Source organism: Cibotium barometz, chromosome 52, assembly GCF_041138505.1.
Source record: "Cibotium barometz isolate CiBa-2024 chromosome 52, ASM4113850v1, whole genome shotgun sequence".
NCBI classification, from domain to species: Eukaryota; Viridiplantae; Streptophyta; class Polypodiopsida; order Cyatheales; family Cibotiaceae; genus Cibotium; species Cibotium barometz.
The window spans coordinates 2,245,982-2,257,821 of record NC_141097.1 but is presented as its reverse complement, the minus strand read 5'-3'; the positions used below and the strand labels follow the sequence as shown (position 1 = coordinate 2,257,821).

General features: G+C 43.3%; 1 protein-coding gene across 1 annotated transcript; it reads left to right on the top strand.

Annotated features, from left to right (window-relative positions):
* The first annotated feature begins 8,189 nt into the window (after positions 1-8,189).
* On the top strand, positions 8,190-10,858 carry LOC147608673 (uncharacterized). The gene is made up of 3 exons (XM_086788475.1): positions 8,190-8,327; positions 8,565-8,945; positions 9,039-10,858. The coding sequence occupies exons 1-3, from the start codon at positions 8,212-8,214 to the stop codon at positions 10,753-10,755; spliced, it is 2,214 nt and encodes a 737-aa protein (XP_086644601.1). The 5' UTR covers positions 8,190-8,211; the 3' UTR covers positions 10,756-10,858.
* The last annotated feature ends 982 nt before the right edge of the window (positions 10,859-11,840 follow it).

The window sequence follows — 11,840 nt, the reverse complement described above, 5'->3', positions numbered from 1 at the left end:
TCTAGCTCTACCATGTGGTAGAGCTAGACTTCAATGAATGTAACCAGCTAAGGTTAAATGTAACTGTGGTAGAGCTGTATTCTAACTAAACCACATTGTAGAGATAGAATGCTTTGAGGTCTAGCTCTACCATGTGGTGGAGCTAGAAGTGCATTTGAGATCTAGCTCTACCATGTGGTGGAGCTAGAATCGTAGAGGTAGAAAGCTTTGAGGTCTAGCTCTACCATGTGGTAGAGCTTTGAGGTCTAGCTCTACCATGTGGTAGAGCTAGAATCGTAGAGGTAGAAAGCTTTGAGGTCTAAATCTACCATGTGGTAGAGTAAGAATGCATCGATCTAGCTGTTTTCCATACACATCAACAAAACCAATTACTCCAAGAAGAGACCTACTTCACATGACAAGAACGAAGGAGCTAGAATTGCATTTGAGGTCTAGCTCTACCACGTGGTAGAGCTATATTCTACCTAGACCACATCGTAGAGCTAGAATGCTTTGAGGTCCAGCTCTACCATGTGGTGGAGCTAGAATGCATTCTTCTAGCTCTACCATGTGGTAGAGCTAGACTTCAATGAATGTAAGCGGCTGAGGTTGAATGTAACTGTGGTAGAGCTAGACCTCAAAGCTTTATACCTCTACAATTCTAGCTCCACCACATGGTAGAGCTAGACCTCAAATGCAATTCTAGCTCCACCACATGGTAGAGCTAGACCTCAAAGCATTCTATCTCAATTACTCCATCTTGGAGCTCTCAATACATTTATTAGTCTTGCTCTACCACATGGTAGAGCTAGATAAATGCATTCTAGCTGGACTTCAAAGTATTCTAGTGCTGGTTTTTCAATGGATATTATCTCTACGAGGTGGCAGAGCAAGATTAATAAATGTATTGACCAGAATGCTATGAAATCTAGCTCTACCATGTGGTGGAGCTAGAATGCATTCTTCTAGCTCTACCATGTGGTAGAGCTAGACTTCAATGAATGTAACCGGCTGAGGTTGAATGTAACTGTGGTAGAGCTATATTATACCTGAACCACATTGTAGAGATAGAATGCTTTGAGGTCTAGCTCTACCATGTGGTGGAGCTAGAATTGCATTTGAGGTCTAGCTCTACCATGTGGTGGATCTAGCTGTGTTCCATACACATCAACAAAACCAATTACTCCAAGAAGAGACCTACTTCACATGACAATAACCAAGGAGCTAGAATTGCATTTGATCTAGCTCTACCATGTTGTAGAGCTATATTCTCCCTAGACCACATCGTAGAGCTAGAATGCTTTGAGGTCCAGCTCCAGCATGTGGTGGAGCTAGAATGCATTCTTCTAGCTCTACCATGTGGTAGAGGTAGACTTCAATGAATGTAACCGGCTGAGGTTGAATGTAACTGTGGTAGAGCTGTATTCTACCTAAACCACATTGTAGAGATAGAATGCTTTGAGGTCTAGCTCTACCATGTGGTCGAGCTAGAATTGCATTTGAGGTCTAGCTCTACCATGTGGTGGAGCTAGAATCGTAGAGGTAGAAAGCTTTGAGGTCTAGCTCTACCATGTGGTAGAGCAAGAATGCATCGATCTAGCTGTGTTCCACATACACATCAACAAAAACAATTACTCCAAGAAGAGACCTACTTCACATGACAAGAACCAAGGAGCTAGAATTGCATTTGATCTAGCTCTACCACATGGTAGAGCTGTATTCTACCTAGACCACATCATAGAGCTAGAATGCTTTGAGGTCCAGCTCTACCATGTGGTGTAGCTAGAATTGCATTTAAGGTCTAGCTCTACCATGTGGTAGAGCTATATTCTATCTAGACCACATCGTAGAGCTAGAATGCTTTGAGGTCTAGCTCTACCATGTGGTGGAGCTAGAATGCAGTCTTCTAGCTCTACGATGTGGTAGAGCTAGACTTCAATGAATGTAACCGACTGAGGTTGAATGTAACTGTGGTAGAGCTAGACCTCAAAGCTTTCTACCTCTACGATTCTATCTTCACCACATGGTAGAGCTAGACCTCAAATGCAATTCTAGCTCCACCACATGGTAGAGCTAGACCTCAAAGCATTCTTTCTCAATTACTCCATCTTGGAGCTCTCAATACATTTATTAGTCTTGCTCTACCACATGGTAGAGCTAGATAAATGCATTCTAGTTGGACTTCAAAGTATTCTAGTGATGGTTTTTCAATGGATATTATCTCTACCAGGTGGTAGAGCAAGATTAATAAATGTATTGACCAGAATGCTTTGAAACCTAGCTCTACCATGTGGTGGAGCTAGAATGCATTCTTCTAGCTCTACCATGTGGTAGAGCTAGACTTCAATGAATGTAACCGGCTGACATTGAATGTAACTGTGGTAGAGCTGTATTCTACCTAAACCACATTGTAGAGATAGAATGCTTTGACGTCTAGCTCTCTCATGTGGTTGAGCTAGAATTGCATTTAAGGTCTAGCTCTACCATGTGGTGGAGCTAGAATTGCATTTCAGATCTAGCTCTACCATGTGGTGGAGCTAGAGTCATAGAGGTAGAAAGCTTTGAGGTCTAGCTCTACCATGTGGTAGAGCAAGAATGCGTCGATCTAGCACATGTCCATGCAATATAGTTGAGCACATTTCCCTTTACAGTTGAGCACATTTCCCTTTGATGTGTGCAGGTCGAGATGGAAAGCTCCGAAGGTCGTGATCCCCATGCAGGAAAAATTCTGTACAACATTGGTAGAATTCAATGCTGCTTATGGCCTTTCCATGGAGGGTTTAGATCCCAAAATGGTTAGGTGGGAGCAGGTCACTGATGCTGAATGGTTCAGTGTGTTCAAACAAACAAAGTATCCCAGCCAGTACCGCATCAAATGCAGCACCATCCACACCAAAATGTATGAGTCGATGATGAAACTGCACTACAATGTATACCAGAAGGCCCCAACCAACATGGAAATTTCCTTTGCATTTGCAAAGGGTTTCGTGAAAGAATTCAGTCCTGCCGTGATTGCAAGCGGGACAGCCATTAGGTTCAATTGGGCCGAGTTTGCAGTGCAGTACTTGCAGGATATTCGAGAGAAGGGCTATTATGAGGGCCATGTTAACAAGTGGAGACTACGCAATCTTCAGCTTCCAGCTTCAAAAATTGAGGATGAGTCTGCTGACATCTACGAGGAAAACATGGCATTGGCAGGAAAGAGTACTGCCAAATCTACCAAGGCCACACTTCAGCCTCATCAAGATAGTCGACAGGAGATGGAAGCTTCTTCATTTTGTGGGTTGGAGGAATGGCAGTGCATGAAGGCAGCTGTCCTTCAAATGAAAACACAGCTACATTATGAGAAACAGAATCTAAACAAAGAGCAAGAGGGCCTGGAACTTGCTAGGGCTTTGAATGCAAAAAAATGCGAAGGTCACTCCTATTGTCACGGCCATGAGACAGAGATTGCAAGCAGCTGAGATGGAGTTGCAGGCTCTATTGCAAAGCAATGATGTGGATGCCCGGCGAAAGATGGAGCTTGAAGTCAGAATAGAGACAACCATTAAGCTTCTAAAATGGCGTTCATAAAACACCACCATTTTTTATTTCAATCAACTCCACATTGTGTTAAAAAATACATATAGAGAGTGTGTCTTAACTAATCATAAAATTTTTGTTATGAAATCCATTGAAAATTAGCATAATAATACACAACAATGAGAGGAATTCCCAAATTCATTGACAACTCCAAAGGTAATCCCAAATTAATGAAATGTTTTTTTTTCTAAAAGTTGAGAGACTATGTTTAAGCTTTTAAAGAAATGATGTTCATAAATGTCTCCATTTTTTTATTTTAATAAACTCCACATAAATACACATATATATATATATTTAACAAGAGTGTGTCTTGACTAATCATAAAACTTCCGTTATGAAATCCATTGAAAATTATCACAATAATAACCAGCAAGGAGACAAAGATGGATCCCACTACTCTTTTGGGGTTTTTCGTAGCTGGTTTACCAGACTCGTACCGATAGCCCTCTCCCATGCCTCATGTAACATAACGGAAAGCGTTGATCACATAGAACCAGGATTTAACACACTTTAATCTTCAACAACATGAAAGAGAAAAGGGATCTGCACAGTGCACAACACTAGGGGCCAGAAAGAGGGCTGACCCCCCCCCAAAAAGGTAATATCAATTACCAAAAGGAGTCTGCTCCAGAGTGCAAACAGTCCAGACCGCTCCTCACAGGCATTTTTCTCTCGTCACGCGGTCGTACAGGTCGAACATCGCCTCGTGCATGTCAACGGTGTTGGTTGTCCTTGTTGGACGCTTGTTGAAGTAAACTCGATGATTGAGTTGGGTCAACTGAGATAAAGAAAGTGAGTTGAGACCCAAGTTAGGAACAAGATAGACACTATCCAAGGTTGCCTGAATGGGGCATGGGGTAGTGTCAAATAATACACTCAAGACATTAACAAGGAGAAGGTCAAGACCACTTTGGAGTGGTTGAAATAGAAGATATTATAGAAGCTTTCTGTACATCTTGTGTTCTTGCTCTCTCTCATATATGTTACTCTATCTTGCCATCAGCTATTGCTTCCATTGTGCATACTCCCCATAATTTTGACATGGTATCAGAGCCTTGTAAAGGCTAAGTTCCCCTTCAATCCCTTCTCTCTCTCTCTCTCTTTCTCTCTCTCTCTCTATCATAAGCCATTCACATCATCATCAAGAAGGATGGTGGTAGAAGAAGGTGACAAGCAAAAAGGAGTCAAAAAGGAAGATAACAAAAGAGCTTCATCAAAGAGGAGATTCCATCATCATCAACAAGCTCTTGAAGCTTGGAAGAAGAAGAAGAAGAAGAAGGTTCTCATCATTAACAAGAAGGAAAAGAAGAGGAAAAAGAAGAAGAAAACCGCAAGTAAATTGATAATTTTCTGGTTTTTTCCATCAAAAAATTCCGTCAAATCTTTCTTTGAAGGTGCGTGGGAGCTTTGTGATTGGTTGAAGGTGTGGAAAGTTATTTGGTTTGTCTTCTTCCCTCCTATTGAATTGTTTTCATTACCTCACAATGTTATGCCCAACCACTATGGTGTTATGTTCTAGAGATTATACTCTTCACTTTTTAGGAGCCCTTGGTTATAAGTGTCATTTTTATCCTGCACTAATTTAGAAATGTGAGGCATCACGAAAGCTTCGACAATTCATGGGCAAGCATTGTTGTGCAAGTGGAAACATCTCTTTACTGCCTTTGGAAAATCCCCCTCCTAGGAGAAAAAAAATGCAGTATCCAAAAAAACGCAGCTAATGTCCACAGTCGTCAAATTTCGGTTGCTATTTTCTGGCCGTCTGTCACACTGCAATTTGATGTTGCCATCCAGCATTTCCATCGCAATCGAAGTTCCGTCCAGTTGTGATTAGTGATTATCCATGCCTACATTAAGCCATCAAAAACCAATAAATTCTCATTAGGCCAATGCCTCAATTTATAGAGTTTGCATCCAAGCATCTAATCCCACTGATCTCTCCTTGATTCACTCTACCTCTTTTGCTTGATTCTCTCCATCTCTTCCCATAATATCTCCACAGCTCCTAAATCTTCTCATGCTACCCTTTATTCTCTCCCAGTAGATACTTCTCACCTTTTTACAGCTTCTCTCTTATTTACAGATTCTCTTTTACAGCCTCTTGCTAAGGGCTTGTTCTCGCACACACCCTATTCACTTTTATATTTCAACAACTTCTTCATAACTTCACTATTGAGAATACAAAATGTATTCACCTTCTTCAACATTGATGTGTCCATTCTCCTTGGTCTTTCTTTGCCTTGTAGTACGTGGGACACCATGTGGTCATCATCCTCATTACTTCATAATCGTGGCATTGTGGGATCCAATCTCGAGGAGGTACTCTAAAATGTGGACACATGCTTCTTGCACTAACCGACCCTCTCCCTTGCTTCCTGTGTGACTAGCTGCCCAAAAAGGCACCCAAAAATGTGATCACCGAGTGCTACTCCAAGCACTATAAGAACATGTCCATTTTAACACGTTATCAACAAATTGATCTCCAACATCAACAAGTGCAACCAACAACCAATGGCTCCATCGCTTCAACATCATCCCGGCTATATCAAACCAACATTACCATCACATACACATCATCGTCAACCAAATCTGCACAGAACAGGCTATACCTCCTGCACATCCTTCTACACCAGTTAATCGAAAACTAATAGCATCCATTATGATCATCTACCAATCTAGTAGGAGTGTTTTCTACCCACACCATCCAGTTGCCCCCCTGTGTACTATAGCAACCCAGCAATCTCTACCAACACATATTCATCGTTGGCTCTACTTTGTGATCAGCAGCAGAGCAGCAGCCTTGTGATCATCGAAGCATCTTGCTTCACCATCTTCAGCTTAGCAGACCTGTGTTTTTCTCCGTACAACATTTTGGAGCCTTTGACATCCTCACAGAGTGCCACCATGTCCCCGCGCGAGCATTCGTCATCATCGATGGTGATTTTTGCTTTGACTTTGTCTTTGCTTCGTCAGCCTACTATTCAGAGTCACTTCACATCACAGGGCCTCTTGTACTGGATTACATTCATCATTATACATACACTCATCATTATATATACAAGTTCATCATTATATATACACTCATTCATCCATTTCATGCTGTGTTGATTTGCTCTTATCTCTCGCACATCTAGAACTTTCATCCTACCACCCAACATTCCGGGGTATCAGGTAGTTTACCAACCCATCAAAGACACTACACTAGTACCTTCTTTTGTGCCTCCTCAAGGTGCAGGGTATTAGTGGTTATTCTGGAGTACCACCTAACCCTTTACACTCCGGTTATGGGTACCTGCCGCCATCTTACATCCCACCATCTCCTTCCCTCCATATATCTATGTCCAGAAAAGACTCGTTCTAATTACACCACCTGGGCTGACCTTATGGGATAGGTTTTCACTTCCCAAGGCTCTTGGAACCTTGTGAAGGGACTTGAACCAGAACCTCACCCCTCACTAGCACCTCTTGAAGTCATCTGCTATTGGGAAGCTAGGAATGCCACTACCATAGCGGAGCTCATGGAAGTCCTTTTGCCAGAGTTTCATTCACAACTCTAGGAGTTCCCCTATGTCTCTAACAGATGGGCACACCTTGTAGAGAGATTTGCAGCACGTGATCACACGCGTTGCATTGATCTCAAACCTCAAATCCAAAAGTTCTCTGTCAAAGAGGGGGATGACCTGAAAGTCAAGGTTGTCGAGTATTGGCTGTGTGCCAAGTCTCAAGAAGACTAGGTAATCACATTATTGAATAAGTTTCCACCTAGTTTCTTTAGTTTTGTACGCCTAATCTGTATGAGTGTGAGTGCCAACTCCTACGCTTTGCTCGGTTTCATGACCAGTTTCACCCCAAGAAGTCATCTTCTTCCTCCTCTACCCAAGATGGGTCCCTTGTTTTTCGAATACCACCTTCACCCACACAGGGAAGCAAGGGAACGGGAATAGCAACCCACGTAATCAAGGCAAACCCCAAGGCAACAAAAATTAGCCCAAAAACCCTGCCTTGTCACCCACTCCCTATTGGTAGAATATTCCCAAAAAGAATAGACAGTGCACATATTGCTAGATGTCTAGACCCGATTTCCTAGGAAATATGCAAAAAAAAAAAATTCTAGGGACGTAGTAACTCCCTGTATAGAGAATGCATTAAAGACCGAATCACTTTTTTTTGGGGGGGGGGGGGGGGGGAATTAAAAGCGAGAAGAAAAGTAACCGCGTGATGGAACTCGAAAGGTCGACCTTAAAAACCATTCCGTGGTCGTGGAAGGTAATAAAACGATGACACGTGTAAAAAGACAAGCTAGCGCCATTGAAATCTCGAGGGGAGATGAAAATCCAAAATTGCTCCAACAACAAAAGGAACGCGCACGGTTTGAAAATCCAGAAACGTAGTAGTACTGTACTTTCTGGAAACACATTAAACCCTGGTGTTTTTCTTTCACGGCGACTCTGTGGTCAGAGGAGGCGGTGGCAGGTTGAGTCTTGACTCATTCTCCTGGCGGAAAGCTCGTCGAAGTTTAGTCTTGACTCATTCTCCTGGCGGTAAGCTCGTCGAAGCTTAGTCTTGAACGCAAAGAGGTTCCGTAACCTGCTGCATCTTATAGTTTGATCGGTTGTTAAGTTGTTGATCTCAATTAGCTCCAGGAGTTTGATGTTCTGTGGTGGTCAGTCTCCAGTTGTTTGTAATATTATACGTACGTGCAGGACCACAATTAAAGAAGATATTTCAAGAAAAACGATGCAGAGCACCGCTGCTGCTTCATCGAGGTGAGTATAGTTGCGTGTGATCGCTGGTTGAAGCTAGTTACATGCTCTTGGAACCAGCGTTTATGTGCAAAATTTCATATAAAAATTCACCAGTCCGATCTGTTTGAATATTGTGTGTTTTCGGCCTGTGCTCCTGCATGCTTTTGCAAAGCTTCCGCGTGTGGAGTTTAAAACGACAATTTGGTGGCATCCTTTACGTTGAATATATATATATATATAATGCCACGATTGCTGCAGGTACCCATCGCCATTGAATAATGGCGATTCAGATTATACTCATGACTCGGACAAACTTAAGAAACCTATACGAGTGATCGACGTGCGTAGGACGCTCAGTTGCAAGCGAGGCATTCATTTCATCGGGCCAGTACTTGATTGGAATTTTCATGTTCTTTCTCACACATGGAGCGCTTCTGTCCGAGCATTGTCCTCACGGATAGGCCAAAGGATCGGAGCAGCTTCGGATCGGCATCCGGATGCTTACAACCGTGCTTTCGAGGAGGAAGACTTCAGCCAAGACGTCTGCTACAAGCAGCTATTAGAGTTATTCGAGCTTCTGATGGGCGATGGAGTGGAGCGAATCTGGTTCGATGCTCTCTGCATCAATCAATGTGTAAAGTAAGTGATTTTCTGCATCTCCTTCCCTTTCTTTGGTGCTCTCTAGCATCTATGTGGGCGTTAAGAATACTCATTTCTAACACTATGTGACAGCGAAGAGAAAAGTCTCGAGATCACTCACATGGGTCCATACTACAGTCTTAGCACGGCCTGTTACGTGTTAACGCATGGTGTGGGCGAGGGCTACGAGCTGTGGAGCAAGGGAGCGTCTGATCGGGGTTCAGTTCTACCTCGTTGGTTCACGAGGGTGTGGACTTTTCAAGAGTTTCTGCTTCCTCGCCGACTCTGTTTTATAGTGGAAGGTGTCGATGAGAGATTTGTAGCTGTGGTGAACCACTTGATCAGAAAGAAATCCAGAGATGGGTTGTGCCGATGCTTCCTAAAGATGGCCGACTTGGATCAGACTTTACTGTCTTTGCTAGACTGTGAGGAATTGAAATGGATGGGGGGCTTCGAGCTTCGTCATCAGAAGTGGAAGTCCATCATGAAGCTCATGGAAGAGAGAGATGAATCAGATCACAAATGGTGGAGAAGGGGAGAAGCACGCTATCGTGAGCCAATAGATTGCTGCAATGGGTGTTATAACGACAAAACAGATAAATTGTATCGACGCGATTTAGTCAAGGAGAAATCACAGCTGCCAAATGATTCACAAACGTTCAAGCGGGAGACAAAGCACCCCGAGCAGCAGAATATCATCACTTCCAGCGATAATGAATGCGATCAGTGCCGCTCTAAACCCATGATTCGGAAAGCAAACACGGCTTCGGCTCGATCACCTACATATCTCGTCGACCGAGAAGCATACCTCGCATTGATGCAGTGCGACAGTCGCATGGTTGAGGGTTCAGCGGAGGTTCAACCCACCGCAGGTATCCAAGCTCTGCGCGGCCTATATTGTGCCTTGGCCACGGAAGGGAACTGGAGGCCGTGCCATGTGATCTGCGAGGTGGGATCGCGAGACTGCTCAGTGGAAGAAGATCGGGTGCTCTCCATCTTAGGGCTTCTTGGGATACAACTCCATCAACTGAGGACGGGAAAATCATTGGAAGATCAAGTGGTGGAGCTAACGAGAGCAGGAGGATCAGATATACTACTTGAGCTCTGCATGATGAATCAGAAGGGCGGGAAGAAGGTGGGACTATCGTGGGCTCCTGATTTCCATGGTGAAAACAAGAAGTTGGAGTACGCGCTACGGCCGGCGCAGGTGGATATGGAAGTGGAGAGGTTGAGAGAAGATGGCCGGCTCGAGCTGAAGGCCAAGGTAGCACGCGGGGAGGTCGTGCCGATACATGAACAAGATAATCAAAGAACAGGAGAAGCTTCTCATTGTCTGATCATCGTTCCTTGCAGATCTTCTCATGGTCAAGCTCTTGTGCCAGTGTCGACTGCTGCGGATCAAGTGACGCGCATCCCCCTCGACTTGAAAGAAATGCCTTCATCTCAGCAATTCATCCTCCACTTCGACTTCAACTCCGCCTCCCATCCTGCACTTCTGGGGTCGTTCGAGGTGCCCATCAACGCTGAGTATGCCCAGTGGGTGTACTCGTTCCCAGTCCGCCTGGTGCTCCTGGGAAAAGATGGGAGGGGAAGCAAACTCATACTGCTTTGCATCGTAAAAAAGGGAAGTTTGGAAACTGAGGAGCTTCACAAAATAGGCGCCATTGCTTTGCAAGATATGGATATGGAGCTACACAGTACCTTCGAGAGTTGCAAGATGCAAAAGTGTGTGATCGGTGGCTTTGGAGCAGACCTCAGTGAATATATCAATGTAAACAAACTAATGAACTGTGTCCCACACCGAGTGTAAAATTTCAGTGTACAATGGATTTGCGATGTTCTCGCGTTTATTCAAAAAATTGCCCTGTAAGTTTTTTTTAAAAGTGTTGGATTGCAGCCTGCAGGAGAGGGCACTGAAGGAAATGCCTTAATATAGTCTTTGCACCTCAAGGGTGTGGTGGGCAGTGAATGAACCCAAGATGTTTGAGATCCTGTTGTTCTCCCATAATCAACTCAAAAGGCGTGTGCCTTCACCTCTTGCTTCCCCAAAGGAGGTATACGATTCTAACCTACCGTGTATCTTTAATTGTATATAAGTACCCTTTCTCTTGCTTCCCCAAAGGAGGTATACGATTCTAACCTACCGTATATCTTTAATTATATATAAGTACCTACGATGTATCTTTAATTATATATAAGTACCCTTTCTCTCTTTTTTTTAAAATAAAAAAAACAACATAATGAGCCATGTAGAATTATGCTTACTCTCAATGTCCCCACCATTTCTCCAAAAGACCCCATTATAATGTTCACGCTAGAAGACCCCATTATAGTGTTCACTAAAAAATTCTAGGTTTAATGTCACGTTAGTCGTGAAATGTCTATCTCAATCGATTCTTTTGAGATCTCGAAACCTTCAAATTTTAGGTGACCATAAGTATATTTTGCCACCAAAGAAACTTAAGAATTTGTCAAGTAAAAACGTCAAAATTTATCCATTAAAAAAACCTTCAAATATGTGGACTTCAAAATTCATCCATTAAAAAATCTTCAAATATGTGGACTTCAACCTTGTGCCTTCTTGCGGTTTATCCTAGCTGTAGCTTTCTTCCCAAAACGAAGGTATACTATTCTAATCTACCATGTATCTTTAATTATGTGTTTAAGTACCCTTTCTCCCAGTGCCCCCAATGCCACTAGAAGATCCCATGATAATGTTCATAATAAAAATTCTAGGTTTCTGCCAGGTGAGTCGTGAAATGAATATTTTCATCGATCACAACGAGGGGGAGCATAGCCGCATGCGTGAAGAGAAGAGAGAGTAGTGAGAGGGTACCCAGTGCAGTTGCGCAGGTTGTGCATGTCCAGTGCGCAGTTATAGCCGCATTGGGCTAT